This window comes from Lampetra fluviatilis, chromosome 2 (genome assembly GCF_964198595.1).
Source record: "Lampetra fluviatilis chromosome 2, kcLamFluv1.1, whole genome shotgun sequence".
NCBI lineage: Eukaryota > Metazoa > Chordata > Hyperoartia > Petromyzontiformes > Petromyzontidae > Lampetra > Lampetra fluviatilis.
In genome coordinates this window covers 33,395,713-33,412,811 of record NC_136276.1, presented here as the reverse complement: position 1 = coordinate 33,412,811, position 17,099 = coordinate 33,395,713, and the positions used below count along the sequence as shown (strand labels likewise).

The 17,099-nt window shown below is 51.3% G+C and overlaps 1 protein-coding gene across 9 annotated transcripts in view; it reads right to left on the bottom strand.

The window, feature by feature from the left end:
- LOC144946002 (KH domain-containing, RNA-binding, signal transduction-associated protein 2-like) overlaps window positions 1-17,099 on the bottom strand; it is a 59,174-nt gene that overhangs the window by 37,785 nt on the left and 4,290 nt on the right. For 8 of the 9 annotated variants that reach the window (XM_078874745.1, XM_078874766.1, XM_078874772.1 and 5 more), the window contains exon 3: window positions 5,823-6,031. In XM_078874745.1, coding sequence (XP_078730871.1) covers window positions 5,823-6,031 — 209 coding nt within the window. The remainder of the gene's footprint in view (window positions 1-5,822; window positions 6,032-17,099) is intronic. The other variant, XM_078874792.1, reaches the window with a different exon arrangement.

Sequence of the window (17,099 nt, the reverse complement as noted above, 5' to 3'; positions counted from 1 at the left end):
TCACTACCCCTATCACTACCCCTATCACAACCCCTATCACTACTCCTATCACAACCCCTATCACTATCACAACCCCTATCACAACCCCTATCACAACCCCTATCACTACTCCTATCACAACCCCTATCACAACCCCTATCACTACTCCTATCACCACCCCTATCACAACCCCTATCACTACCCCTATCACTACTCCTATCAGAACCCCTATCACAACCCCTATCACTACCCCTATCACTACCCCTATCACAACCCCTATCACAACCCCTATCACTACTCCTATCACTACCCCTATCACTACCCCTATCACTACCCCTATCACAACCCCTATCACTACCCCTATCACTACTCCTATCACCACCCCTATCACAACCCCTATCACAACCCCTATCACAACCCCTATCACAACCCCTATCACAACCCCTATCACAACCCCTATCACTACCCCTATCACTACTCCTATCACTACCCCTATCACTACTCCTATCACAACCCCTATCACTACCCCTATCACTACCCCTATCACAACCCCTATCACAACCCCTATCACAACCCCTATCACAACCCCTATCACAACCCCTATCACAACCCCTATCACAACCCCTATCACTACCCCTATCACAACCCCTATCACAACCCCTATCACTACCCCTATCACTACTCCTATCACTACCCCTATCACTACTCCTATCACAACCCCTATCACTACCCCTATCACTACCCCTATCACTACTCCTATCACTACCCCTATCACTACCCCTATCACTACTCCTATCACTACCCCTATCACAACCCCTATCACTACCCCTATCACAACCCCTATCACTACCCCTATCACTACCCCTATCACTACTCCTATCACAACCCCTATCACTACCCCTATCACTACCCCTATCACTACTCCTATCACAACCCCTATCACAACCCCTATCACTACCCCTATCACAACCCCTATCACTACCCCTATCACAACCCCTATCACTACCCCTATCACTACCCCTATCACTACTCCTATCACAACCCCTATCACAACCCCTATCACTACTCCTATCACTACCCCTATCACTACCCCTATCACTACCCCTACCACTACCCCTATCACTACTCCTATCACTACTCCTATCACAACCCCTATCACCACCCCTATCACAACCCCTATCACTACCCCTATCACTACCCCTATCACTACCCCTACCACTACCCCTATCACTACTCCTATCACTACTCCTATCACAACCCCTATCACAACCCCTATCACTACCCCTATCACTGCCCCTATCACTACCCCTATCACTACCCCCTATCACTACTCCTATCACCACCCCTATCACAACCCCTATCACTACCCCTATCACTACCCCTATCACTACCCCTATCACTACCCCTATCACTACTCCTATCACAACCCCTATCACAACCCCTATCACTACTCCTATCACTACCCCTATCACAACCCCTATCACTACCCCTATCACTACCCCTATCACTACCCCTACCACTACCCCTATCACAACCCCTATCACTACCCCTATCACAACCCCTATCACTACTCCTATCACAACCCCTATCACAACCCCTATCACTACTCCTATCACCACCCCTATCACAACCCCTATCACTACCCCTATCACTACTCCTATCAGAACCCCTATCACAACCCCTATCACTACCCCTATCACTACCCCTATCACAACCCCTATCACAACCCCTATCACTACTCCTATCACTACCCCTATCACTACCCCTATCACTACCCCTATCACAACCCCTATCACTACCCCTATCACTACTCCTATCACCACCCCTATCACAACCCCTATCACAACCCCTATCACAACCCCTATCACAACCCCTATCACAACCCCTATCACAACCCCTATCACTACCCCTATCACTACTCCTATCACCACCCCTATCACTACCCCTATCACAACCCCTATCACAACCCCTATCACAACCCCTATCACAACCCCTATCACAACCCCTATCACTACTCCTATCACTACCCCTATCACTACCCCTATCACTACCCCTATCACTACTCCTATCACTACCCCTATCACTACCCCTATCACAACCCCTATCACTACCCCTATCACTACTCCTATCACTACCCCTATCACAACCCCTATCACAACCCCTATCACAACCCCTATCACTACCCCTATCACTACCCCTATCACAACCCCTATCACAACCCCTATCACAACCCCTATCACAACCCCTATCACAACCCCTATCACTACCCCTATCACTACTCCTATCACTACCCCTATCACTACCCCTATCACAACCCCTATCACTACCCCTATCACTACTCCTATCAGAACCCCTATCAGAACCCCTATCACTACCCCTATCACAACCCCTATCACTACCCCTATCACAACCCCTATCACTACTCCTATCACTACCCCTATCACTACTCCTATCACTACTCCTATCAGAACCCCTATCAGAACCCCTATCACTACCCCTATCACTACCCCTATCACTACCCCTATCACTACTCCTATCACAACCCGTATCACTACCCCTATCACAACCCCTATCACTACCCCTATCACAACCCCTATCACTACTCCTATCACTACTCCTATCACTACTCCTATTACTACTGCTATCCCTGTCACAACCCCTATAACTACTCCTATCACTGTCCCAATCCCTACCACGACTCCTATCACCACCCATATCCCAATCCCTCCTTAACCACTCCCACCTGTACTGTCACCATGACCACACCACCACTTTGAATAACCCAATTTTTGAAGAATTTCAATCACTATGAGCTTACGCACGAATTTATAATTGTAAACAATTGTCGTGTTATACAAGGAAAGATACGAGGATCTGAATTCAAGCTGGTTGTTGTCTGCACCCGTATGTTATTGTTGTTCATGAATAATCCGGAGCCCCCCCCCCTCCCTTTCACCGTGAGCTACTTGGGGACCTGAGGTTGTGCTCAGTTTGGCGATTTGCGCCCCAAGTGTCGCCACCGCCGTACGCCACAGACGCAAACATCGCCCGCTGCATCATCATCATCATCATCACGGCATCGCATGACTCACACACCACCCCCCCCACCCGCCCAGCTGACGAGTGCAGCGCAATCACGATGACGGCTGCGATTAATTAGCACCATCGAAATTAGAACGTGAGAGGCTCGAAAATAAATAATAATAACGTCAATAAATTAAACATGAAAAATAAAATCACCGCAGCTGCTGGCGCCCTCCCAACGTGGCGTCATCCGCGTCGCACAACCCCCTCCAGCTCGTGACTGGGTGCTCAGTCTCGGCTGCTGTCACCTCGTCCAGGTTCTCTTCACGATCGTTCTCTCTTACCAGCGGGTGGCAGCTGTCCCCGGTGACCTCTTGAGTCTTTCCCCACGGGGCATTACAGTCCTAGCCCCAGTACTGGCACACGATAACACATTGTCCTGCGGAGGGAGCTGGTAGGAACGTTGGGTTGCTCGGTCAATGGCCAGGGTCAACGGCGGCGTGGTGTATTCCACAAATATGGCCCACTGTGAGGGCGGGCACAAGCCGGCGTGAGTAGGTTAAACGTTGAGTTTTATAAGGGCACCACGGGGTGACCAGCCCCTCCCCACCCAGCCCCACCCCTCCCAGCCCCTCCCCACCCTCGCTTCCCCTCCCCACCCAGCCCCTCCCCACCCTCCCCACCCAGCCCCTCCCCACCCTCCCCTCCCCACCAAGCCCCTCCCCATCCTCCCCTCTCCACCCAGCCCCACCCCTCCCATTTTTGAATCCACGACGGACGGACACAATAATCCCCTGTGGGCTGGTGTAACCAGGAGGTTCCTACCAGTAAAAGGCATCCCATGATGTAGGTGCTCGACCCCGAGCTAGAAATGCTCTGATACGCGCGTTGGCTTTGTACTCTTCTGACACCGGTGAGACTGGGCTATGAAAAAGGTTGCCTCTAGTGTAGGACAATCAGTTTCAAAGACAATGGTCATATATTATCAGAGCGTGTTTGTTTGCATGTTCACCACAAGTGCGTGTGGCTAATGCAGACTTGATTCCTTGCGAAAGGTGTCTATTTGGTGTTTGAACATGTTAAAACATGTTCAATTGCCAGAAAGGGTAAAACCATATTTGTCATACTTCAATGTTGACAAAAAAGGTCTCATGATACCAGTCCCAGCGTTGAACAGTTATGTAACAGTAGCAGTAGAAATTATAATGCACCACTCAACACGATGAGTTTACAAGTGGTTCTCCCCTCTTTTGCAACCGCGGAGATATTTGAAGTATTCATTTGTATCGCACACAGTTTCCATCCACTCCCAGAGAGAGAGAGAGAGAGCGAGAGAAAGAAAGGTGGATCGAGAGGCGAGGGAAACCACAGACAAGCGGGAAGGGCAGCCGGAACTGGGGCCGACAATTGTCCACGCTCTGTGATCCTACATTTGGATGTTTGACTCAACGCCATTAACGTTTTGTACTGGTGGCAAGAAAAGGTCTCTTCGGATAATTCCCACGTGAGTGTCGGGGGGGTAGGGGAAGCAGGTTATGGGGGAGTGCAGGTGGGGGGGAGCAGGTGGGGGGGGGGAGCGGGTGGGGGAAGCAGATGGGGGGGGGGGGAGAAGCAGGTGGGGGCGGGGGCGATATGAGCGACGCGTGGACGCGCACCGCAGGGCAGCGCTGGCACGCGCGTGGCCATCGGTGACGCAGCAGGGAGAGGGTTGCGCGTGCGTGCGCGTGCGTGGGGGGGGGGAGCGGTGGCGCAGCGGTTCGCGCGCTGCGCTTTCGAAACCTGCGACCCCGAGTGCAATTCTTAGCCGTGGTGAAAGGGAAGTGGCAATTAATGTCGGAACGGGTCCTGCCTGGACTTCTCCCGTCGTCACCACCAACCCGCACATGACCAGCGTGGCGAAGTATGGAAAACCATCTCCACCTGATTCATCTAGCAGTGGATTGTCAAATGATTAATATTAGATGTGTGTGTGTGCAATGACCATGGTAGTGGGGAGCGATAGTGTAGCGGTTAGCGCACTGCGCAGCCAACACCAGTGACGATTATATGAACTGGTCCTGGGGCCTCCCCTAAGTCGACTCAACGTCACATGAGTACCTGGCACGGTCTGTAAATACCGCCACTGGGGAGACAAAGCCGGTCGGGCGTGGTGCTGGCCACACACCCCCTCGTGTGCCGTGCTAACCTTCATAGGTGCTCGCTAACAGCACTTGCTACTCACGTCTTTACCGGGGATCTCTATCTTCATCGAGACGAAGATTAAAACGCTGGGACAACAAAGAGTGAGCATGGCGATCAATAGAACTACAGAGACTCACAGACTCATATCGACCCGTAGAGTTCACACATCGATCCGTAGATGCACATTGAGACCCATAGACGCATGCATAGACCCATATATTCACATACGCATCCAGAGACTTACATGAAGGCACGGACTCAAATAGAGACCCACAGACTGACAATCAAAATTCTAGATTTGAAGTTTTCGTGACTTCAAGGATTCATATTCTTAGAGTTTTTTCGGTAAAGTCACGTAGGTAAAAAATCTAAATTTAAATGAATATTTTTATTTTACTTTTATTAATTTAAAATTTTTACCTACGTGACTTTACCGAAAAAAACTAATAATATGACAATCAAAAGCCGAACATAACATCCAATACAGTTTTTATGTACGGTACAGTAATCACGAATGAAAACAGCGGCAGAGAAGCCGACGCTCCGTGTTCTATCCACTGCTAGCCACCCAACAGCGCCAGAAGCTGCTGCTGTTTGTGCGTCGCCGCTGCCCCGTCTGGCGCCGTCGACCCTCGTACCTTGGGGTGCTGCTTGACCGGGATGAGCACCTTCTCGCACAGCTTCATGTTCTGGTTGCTGACGACGTCTCGGTAGCGTCGATCTTCGTCCCCCGCCGGTGCCGCTGCCACCGGCGGCATGGCGGTGGTGGCGGCGGTGGTGGTGGTGGTTACAGCAGCGGCCGAAGCCACAGCAGCCGCAGCGCCGTTCTGAACCCTGTCGATCTCTGCTGAGAGAGCGCAAGGCACAGCGCTGATCAAAACAACGCGGCATCGATAGCGGCTCCTCCCTCCCCACCCACCCACTTCGTTATTCGAGCGGCGCTCGGTTCGCGAAGGGAGGACTCCGAACCGCGTCGGGTTCGTCTCGCGCCGCTGCGTCGGAGAGCCCTCGCCACCCCCCCCCCCCGTCCCCAGGGGGAGCCGGTGTGTTGGCCTGCTCTTCCACGCTGGGCAGGCGTGATGAGGTGGGGGTACCCACACCTCACCCACAGTTCACCCACACCTCACCCACACCTCACCCACACCTCACCCACTCCTCACCCACTCCTCACCCACACCTCACAACGCCACACGCGACCCTGTGCTTCGTTTTAGCCGCCGGGTCTAAACCGGGTCAGCAAACCCTGAAAATATGTGTGTGTAAAACACCAAACTGAAACCTTTAACATGTAATCATGTCTGCATTCACCACAATACTTGTGGTCAAAATACAAACAAAAAACACACTCTGATAATATATGCATTGTCCTTGAAACTGATTGGTCAACACCAGAGACAGCTTTCTTTGGAGCCGAGTCTCAAACGGTGTTAGACCACAGGACGCTAAAGGGGAAAGCTTATTCTCATATTTTGGTACTGGCAAAGGAGGTCCCATGATATAAAACACATTCCTGCGGAGGGAGCTGGTAGGAACGTTGGGTTGCTCGGTCAATGGCCAGGGTCAACGGCGGCGTGGTGTATTCCGCAAATATGCCCGACTGTGAGGGCGGACACAAGCCGGCGTGAGTAGGTTAAACGTTGAGTTTTATAAGGGCACCACAGGGTGACCAGCCCCTCCCCACCCAGCCCCACCCCTCCCACCCCCCACCAAGCCCCACCCTCCCCACCCAGCCCCTCCCCACCCTCCCCACCCAGCCCCTCCCCTCCCCACCCAGCCCCTCCCTCCCCACCCAGCTCCTCCCTGCACGACGGACGGACACAATAATCCCCTGTGGGCTGGTGTAACCAAGAGGTTCCTACCAGTATATATGTGTATATATATGCATCTGGATCGGGGAGCCCCTGCGTTAGGATCACGGGGGGGGCAATGTGCGGAGGGAGGGGAGGGGGGAAGCTGTGCGCCCCACGCGAGCACTGCTCTCTCGCGTCGTGCCTCACTTGAAAGTCGGCAATCTTCAAAAATGTCCGTTTTCATTTTCCCTTCAAAGCCCCAGTTCAGCTTTGATGGCCTGGACAATTCTCGTGAATCATCGGGCGCCGATCGCGGACACGACCCGCGCCGCTCACCATGAGCCCAGTTCGTGTGTGTGTGTGTGTTGTCATAATTATTCGTGATTTACCCAGGAAAGCCACACCAAGTCCCAACGACTATTTTTCAGGAGGGTCCCTGCCTCATTGGGATGATGTTCGGCACGATGGCGCTGCGCGCGCGTGTGTGTGTGTGTGCGTAGCGGTTAGCGTGGTGCGCTATGAACCTGGCGACCCGGGTTCGATTCCCGCTCACGGCCAACACCAGTGGCGATTATCTGAACCGGTCGTGGGCCTCCCCTAGGTCGACTCAGCCTAAAAGTAGTACTTGGCGCGGTGTGTAAGTATCCCCACCGGGGAGACAAAGGCGGTTGGGCATGGTGCTGGCCACCCACCCCTCGTGTGCCGTGCCGGCCTTCATAGGTGCTCGCTAACAGCGCTTGCCCTAAACAATCTGTTAAGGCTACACGGGGGATATTTGTCTTTGCGGTGGCGGCCTTCATAGGCGCCCGCTAACATCACTTGCCCCAGCAGCCTACGAAGGCTAACACTGCCTCACTGCCTGTGTGTTCGAGCAATGGAGGAGCGAGGCGGGGTGGGATTGGTTGGGGGGGGGGGGTGCAGAGTCACCCCCCCCCCTGCACCGCGTTGGCCACTTTAATGAGTGCAGCATGCGTGGCCCAGAGTTCCCCCAGCGGGGTCCTGGGGGAGCGTCTGTCGGACGCTACACTCCTCACCGCGCCGGCCTGTCCTGCCCCACGACACCCACCCCACCTCCTCCCAGCAACGGCGAGCTCAAGAGAAACGCGGGGGGGGGGGGGCAGCGAGGGGAGGTGGCAGAGGCGGGGGGGGGGTGGGAGAACGGCACTATGCCAAAGCGCCGCACACCGAGGCGGCACACGCAGACGCACGGCTATTATAATAACAATTGTGACCCCTCGTTCATTTATTCAGTTATAAATAAATATATTTATTGGAGGACCGGGTTTGTGGTTGTTTGTGGGAGGGAGCTCGGGATCACTGCATCAATTTCCAGCGAGTGAAGTCGAACACATTTTTTATAGACCCACAAAGCGGCAGCGGTCTGCCCATGAATATGATTGAAAGTGCGCGTGAGGTCGATGGGGGGCAGCGAGAGGAGACATTCTTAAATACGGTTTTGCTCATGCGGCTAACGATACCGACACTTCATGTATTTATGTGTATTCACCAGACGCCTCACCGAGTCTCAAGACCCTGGTACGGGAGGGCCCTGCCTGCAACGGGATGTTTGGCCAATTCCACGGACCAGGCCACACGAGTTCGATTCCCACTCACGACCAATACCAGTAGTGAATATCTGAACCTGGTCTTGGGCCTTAGCTGGTGCGGTGAATAAACATCAGCACTGGGGAGACAAAGGCGGCTGGGTGTGGTGTTTGCCTCCTCGTGTGCCCTTCCGGCCTTCATAGGTGCTCGCTAACAGCACTTTCCCCAACAGTCTGCTAAAGCGATACGGGGCATCTTTGCCTTTGAAACACACACGAGGTGGTGACACAAAGCGCCGCACAGATGGATACGTGTTTTGTCGTGCCAACTCTGGGCCACCTCGCAGCCCGCGCGTACAGGATCCTGTATTCCCAGGCTGCCTCCCATCCGCGTAGTATTAACCAGGCTCAGCCCTGCTTAGCTTCATGGCGAGGTTGTGAACATTCGGGGATGATTCTGGTTGCAAGTCACACAGCGGACACGGAGAGAGAGAGAAGCAGACAGCACACGGAGAGAGAGAGCAGTAGACAGCACACGGAGAGAGAGAGAGAGGGAGCAGACAACACAGAGAGAGAGAATAGACGCAGCACACGGAGACACGGCGCACACGGGAACAAGTGGCGTTGCGTTGTTGGTGTGGGCCCCGAGTACAAAGGACACAATGCGTGGGCCACTCGATAGCTACCGCCAGCGCGACCAAGGCACACAGCGCGCGTGCACGGCAGGGGGTAAGGATTTTAAAATAATAATTATGATTACTGTGGAATGGGCTTTCAGATGAAGTGGAGCAAGGCGGAGGTGAGATGCGCGATGTGAGAAAGGGAGGTGGATACAGGAGAGGAGAGGAGAGAGGGGGGGAGGAGAGAGGTGAGTGATTGGGACGCGGCGAAAAAGAGTGAGAGGTCAAGGACAGGTCAAAGCAGGGACTGCAGTTCGAGAGAGGTCGAGTGAGGAGAGGTCAAGTGAACGAGGCTTGAGGGAGCCGGCGCCGCTGGGAGAGTTAAATAAATAGACAAGAAATGAATAAATGTCAACCTCACTAATCATGCAAAATCAAACTCAACAGCAGCAGCAGCGGCGGCGGCAGATCGTGGCCCCGGATGCCACAGGGACCTTACAACCACCATCTGCCACCAGACAGCTCCCCACCCCACCCCACCCCACACGCCCCTCCAACCCGCATCATGGGAGGAGATGCGAGCCCTCATCTCTCCCCTTCCAGTGTTGTTTTTGCCATAACAAAATTAGAGACGGCAATGTTCATCAACGAAGGTGCGGATTTAATTTCAGTCAACGATGACGATGGCTGGAGCCCACCAACGCATCATTGTATCGTAATCTACTCAACATCGTGCACTCACCACGCACCTTTATATTCATCATCCACTCACCATCCACTCATCACCCACGTCTACATTCATCATCATCCACTCACCGTCCACTCACCTCTATATTCATTTTCATCATCCACCTATCCACTCATTATCACAATCATCCACTCGTGTTGAAAACATTGTTCATCATCAATCATCATCTATCATCCACCTATCCAATGATCATAATCGTGATCCACCTATGCACTCATCATCACCATGACGATCCACACACCCACCGATCGTCATCGACTTTAGTGACGATATTTGCCAATCGAGTATCTTGTTTATATTTTAGCCAAGAACGACGACCGTAAAGGGGAGATGAAACGTCATCGGGCGTGACGGTGGCCACGGCTGCCGCTCGCCACGGAGCGACGCGCCACCGGCCGTGACGAGACGAGACGAGTCTGCGACGTTATCAGAGACCGCGGTGCACTGGGCAAGACCAAACTTGTTCATTGAATATACATACGTATTACTAAGGATGTGTTGAGGTCACCGATTGGCAGAGCTGATATTATCGATTCTAGATTTGAAGCTTTCGTGACTGCAAGGATTCATATTCTTAGGTTTTTTTCGGTAAAGTCACGTAGGCAATTTTTTTTTTTATTAATTAAAATTATTTTACTTTTATTCATTTACATTTTTTTTTACCCACGTGACTTTACTGATATTATCGGGTGGTGTGCGAATTGCGCAAACCCTCGCTACCAACGTTCAACGGCCCACGAGGGTTTTGGTGGCGATTGCACGTGGACTGTAATCCGCCACTGTTCGAGGCAGCAGCGAGGGTGGATGGATCGTCGCACGAACTTCGTGAAGCTCCCCTTCATCCCGTACCCTGGGCACGCCACGAGAATGCGGCACAGCCATTGGACTCATTTGCCATCGGTCTCCATCTGTCCAGGGATGGAGTGTTGTTGTTGCTGGCCCGTGGAGAGCGTGGTTGTTTCTCCAGGCACTCCGGGTTTCTCACACTCGTATAATAAACGTAACTCATGATTAATTGGCTGAAAAGGCCTTAAAATAAAAAAAAATGTAGCTGCAGGACCCTCTTGAAAAAAATTTGCCCAACGACTCGGCGTTGGGTCTCCTGAATGATAAAACAAAAATAAGTCGTGAACGATGAGCACCTTCACGCCCGGGTACAGCTCATCACCACATTCGAAGGGTCAACCCCGGTGGCAGCTATCCCTGTGCAGCACAAGTTGATTCGGCACCTGGCCTGCAAGCGGACATTAATTAGCTCTGCCAGTAGAGGGGGGGGGGGGTGATTGTGTAATTCCCCACTGAGCAATTCGCGTTGGGAGTTTTTCGAATTGGCCAAATGTGACTCCGCTTTCGCCGACTTACCTTTTTTTTTTAAACATAGAACGATTGTTAATAGTTAATGAAACTGGACTGAAATGAAATGACCGAATTAATTTAATTAAAACGCATTCTGGCTCTCATGGCTCGCGATGCTGCTGCTGCTGCTTCTGCACCCACCGCGGCTGCATCCGTCGCTCTGCCGCAGCGCTGCCCAAGCAAGCCACGAGCACCCAGATTCATCGATCGGCAGGGATATATATTTTTAGTTTGTTACGATTTTGCGTGTTTTTTTTGGTATTTTGTTCCCCCAACGACATTTGCCCCACTGTGCCGTCCGCGCCGTGACGTGAGATGGAGTGGTCTATTTGGAACTCCAGCAGGGAACAGTGCATCAACCTCCCCCCCCCCCACCCTTGTCAAAAATAAACCATGGAAGTGGATGACGTAGAACTGCCTCTGAAATCGTCCTTTATAAGTGACCCTTTTTTATCCACACACGGAGAGACGGATATGTGCAGGAGGCGTAATATCTGCTCATATACTTTGTTCCGGGGGGGGGGGGGGTGAGTGCCTGTAACATTGGCAGGTCAGGCAAGCCTGACATCTGCTGATGAAACATTGCGTGTCGAAACCAACCCAGAGTTTTGCTCGTCGCGTCGCCGAAATGACGCGTTCCCAGAAGGCCGTGCGGCTGATGGGTTGCGTAAAAAACGATGTAATTGCTTTTTACTTGAAGTGATGGATAACGTATCGTCTGCATGTTTATTTACTTGTATTCTTCACAACGACGCTAACGATTATCTTGATCACTGTCGCATTCAGCATGTCTCGAGGAAAGCCACGCCGAGCCTCACGACAATATATTTTTGGAGGGTCCTGCATCGAAACGTTTGGCCAACTCCTTTTAAGTGAAGCGTTTTGATCTTCTTGGTTCCTTCGGTAAAGTCACGTAGAATGGAAACAATAAAAATAAAAATAATAAACTAAAACATAATAAGACCAGGTCTGTCGGGGAGACAGACCTGGTCTTCACCTGATGACGGCTGCTTGCGTTGTAGCCGAAACGTCGTGAAAATTATTTTATTATGTTTTATTTTATTATTTTTATTGTTTCCATTCTACGTGACTTTACCGAAAGAACCAAGAAGATGAATCCCTGCAGTCACGAAAGAAGCTTTAAATCGAAATTGAAGCGTTTTGCTTTGTGTGGGCAGAAAAAAACCCCAGCATGCGTAACAAGGGAATAACGCTCCAAGGTCCACACCACAAGATGGATTTAAGAATCCAGAATACTCTGCTGCCATCTTCTAGCCAACCCCACAAACATCCTGAATGTCCAAATAGTGGTCACCTATCCAAGTACTCACCAGGCTCAAAGCTGCTTAGCATGCTGGGATCTGTCAAGATGTGGGAATGGAGGGGTGGGGGGTGTAACTGGGGTATTTTGGTCCTTTTGTGGGATAGCAGAATAATCGTGAAATGTGGCAGAAAAAGTGTTCAGATGAACGCTATTCTCAGCGAAAGTTCACGAATGAACCCAAATACTGTAACTGCCATCCCCTGGCCACGTGGAAACCCCAACGGGGTTTGGCCAGGATCGATAATTGCGTTTATACGACGCTTTTAATGCACCAGCATCTCGAAGCACACACAGACAGACACACACACACACACACCCTGGCTCAACCTCTCCCATCGCTTTGTCGCTGCAGTTCAGCCAACGGGGGGCGGCCCACGGGTGTGGCAGTTGTCCATGTGCGGCACCCGGGCCTGTAAATGGGGCATCAAGCACGCCAGTAGTTTTCACTCATTACACACACACACAAAGTGCCTGCCACAAATGAACCACACAATAGCTTGCTGATCTTGTCAAGGAACATAAACCATCACGCGGACTATGATCATTCTCGCAGCGGCGGCTTTTGGCTAACCACCGAACAAAGACGGTCACCGCATCGCGCATTTTTCCGATGCAATTCTGCGGCCGTCTGGAACGCTCTTCCTTCCGATATTAGCAAGCCACTGGAGCTATGAACTTTTAAATCTCGAATGAAAACTCATTTCTTTAGAACTGCTTTCTTTGTGTTTAGTTTGTCCTTCCCGTGCACCTCCGATTAGCACGGTTGGTTACGTACGGTACGAATAAAGGTCAACGTACAAACATACGGTGCGCACAAACGTCTACGCGACGCATCGACCCTGTTGTCCGTCACGCTTAAACGTTTCTCGTGTGACCGCTAATGGCGCAGCGAAAGGAAGGAAAGGAGGAGGCGAGATTTGAAAATATCAGCTCCAAAAGACAAGTGCCTCTCGGGATCGACCGTGGCACAAGCCAGGTCGCGCCAGCACGATCCACGCCCCCGGTCTGCCCCCCCCCACCACCTAAGCCACTCTCGCTCTCTCTCTCTCTCTCGTGTTGCGAAGCGCGGGCCCTCTGATTGATGCTCCAGACCGCGTGCATTATTAATCGCCCGCGCCGAGGTGGGGAGTGGGAGCACGGCTCACGCAACCTCGCGCCCACTTCGCAGGGAGCCGAGCGAGACTCCCCGTCGATGACAACGAGAAACGAGATCATCCGCACAGAGCCACTAGTTACCCCCCCCCCGCCTCGCCCCCCAATCCAACAATGCCTCGTCTGGTTTGATCTTTTAGCGATTGGAGCAAACCGTGGAGCCCAGAGGAATCCCCAAGCAGAATATGGGGAGAATGTAAACTCCACACCTTAACTCACAAAGGCAACGGTCCTCTATGTATCACTTTAACGCGCCGTTTGGGCGAGTGCGGTTCGCGAGCACCTTGAAAAGACGCGCCGCATCAGGTGCCAAATTAAGTGCCAGTCGACCTAGGGGAGGCCCAGGATCGGTTCATAGCGCAGCGCGCTAACCACTGCGCCACCGCTCCCCCCCCACACACACACTGCACAACGGGGGGATTCACAGACACAAGCATAACCACTGCGCCACCCTGCAGCAACACATATAACTTTCATTTGCTTACCCTTGTCACAATCAACTATTGGATGTTGTTTGAGCATATTTCCCCATGCTGGTCAATGCTGGTTGGTGAATGAGGTGGAGGGGGGGGGTGCACACAGGAACGGTCCCCGCACATCACGCGCCACTGACGTTGGCCGTGCCTGGGAGTGGAACTCGGGTCGCCGGTTTCACGGCGCAATCCGCTAACCAATGCGCAACTCCTTCACTGCCTGATAACATCAACAATAATGGCACACGTGCTTCCGTGCTAAGCGAGTGCTGGGTTGACGCTCATCTTTATTAACAGCACCGAGCTCGTGGTGGAAATTCCACATTCCTATGGCGAGGTTAGCCGAACCATAGGACAATTGATGCTCGACTTTCAACGAAGTGGAACACACATTGTGGTCAATGCCGCGGTAACATTTTTTATTTTATTTTAAAATATATGTCAAATATCTACATCGCCAAGCGAGTCGGACGTGGGTTTTTCGAGAATTACTTCGCTAAATGGCACTTCACGGGTTCGTAGAATGTAGAAGAAACTGAATTGGTCGCCGGCTCATTACATCGCGGCGCCGTGAGAGATGGCGACCTTCATCCAGCAATTGATTTATTGTGGCTCAAGGATTACGAGGACGACGATTATGCAATGATGATGATGATCATGACAGCGATGATGACAATTATGACGATGGCAATGTGGCGATGATGATGACAATTATGGCAATGATGACGATGATGCAGTGGTAATGATTATAATTAAGATGATGATGATGATGGTGATGTCGTGGTGATGATAATTATGACAGTGAACATGATGCAGCGGTGATAGTGACACTGACTATAATCAATTATGATGATGTGAATGCCAACGATTTGATGATGAAATGTAATTCCTGCCTCCAGAAAAAAAAAAGCCTTACCGAGTCTCAAGACTCCTTTTGAGGAGGGAGCCGGAGCTCGAGAGGGGCTGTCTCAAGCTCCCCTCTAGTGGATGCCCTTCTGCCTGCAGGGGCGTGAGTGCGCACATTCAGGGCTGCGCCTGTACCTCTTACCTGCATTGAGACGTTTGCCAATTTCAATTTTGAAGGAGCGTATTCTCCAATTTGCAATCAATTCAGAGAGAGAGGGATGAGTAGAGGCTTCAGTCCAACCTCTGCCCTACTTCATCACCGCCCTCATCAGAGACCCCCCCCCCCGTCTCATCCACATGAGCAAGGGGAGCACTTCATGAATCATCAAGTGGTGAGAACGCATAGGATGATGATGCAGATGGTGATGATGAGGATGCGGAGGATCCGTTTAACACGTAGGCTTTCGCGACCAATATCATCCATAACAGAGGTTTTTTTGGGTTAGATCGCGTAAATATATAAATGTGTCGTGAAAACCCGCCACCACCCGACACAGCCAACTAGTAAGGGTTGGCACGCTTGTAAATGTCGTGGCTTGGCTCTCCAACACACCGGTGTGCTATAATAGTGACGAATTGGCCACGTTCTGTTTACGTGACAACCCTTACTAGTTGGCTGTGTCGGGTGGTGGCGGGTGTAACGACACATTAATATATTTACACGATCTAACCCCAACAAAAACCTCAATTATGGATGATTTGGAGGATGTCGAGGATTACAATGACGCGTTGTTGACATTCAAAGTAATTTATTCCTCCAGAAAAAAGGTATTTTTGGGTCTCGAGACTCATTTTCAGAAGGGAAGTTTGCAGTCTCATTTGGAGAATGGATTTGACGACTCCCACCCTAACCGTGCCCACACAAGTGACCGCCTGGACCTCGCAGCCACAACAACAAACACCACCACCAGCACAGTTTGAATGTGTGTAGCAGGGGTGACCAAACTTCCTGATCCTCACCAACATCATCCTATTCACCAATCATCATCCATTTATTCATCGACCATCATTATCCACCCATTCACGAGTCATCGTCCACCTTTTCACCAATTTTCACATCTACCTATTCACTTACAATCATCCTGTTCACTGATCATCTTCCTATTCTCCGATCATAATAGTCGCCCAACTAGGCATGGATCATCACCTATTCACGGGCCATTGTCCATCTATTCGCTTACCGTCATATCTACCTATTCACTTATCATAATTATCATCCAACGATTCGTCGATAATTAATATCTACCTATTCCCACGATCATTGCTCACCGATTCACTGCTAATTGTCATCCCATAATCCACCTAATCGCTGAAATAATAAACACCATCATCTAACTATTCACCAATCATATACCCATTCACGAACCATCACCATTATTCACTGATCCATGGCGCTGAGCCAGTGGTAGAAACTCCACGTTCCCATGGCAGGAACCAATGGGACGACTCCGCAGCGGGACTCAATTTGGCGACCCCCATAGGAGCGGGATTTGAACTTCCTCATCTAGCTCGTGGAAGCACCTGCAGCCGGCTGCATAAACCACGTGCAGTGATTGTGATGTCGGTAACGTGGTGGTTACGACGATGCCGTGGTGATAGTGACGACAGTGGTGATAGTGACGACGATGATGATGACGATGACCGATGATGATGACGATGATGATGACGATGATGATGACGATGATGATGACAATGACGATGATGTGGTGGTGATAGTGACGACAGTGGTAATAGTGACGACGATGATGACGATGATGTGATAGTGATGATGATGACAATGATGATGATGTGATAGTGATGATGATGTGATAGTGATGATGATGACAATGATAATGATGTGATAGTGATGATGATGTGATAGTGATGATGATGGCGATGATGATGTGTCGGTGGTGGTGATAGTGACGACGCGGTGATTATGCTAGTGATGATGACGATAATGATTAGGGTGGCGGTGCTCGTGATGTTGTGGATGACGCCGATCGCCACGGGTCACGTGGCG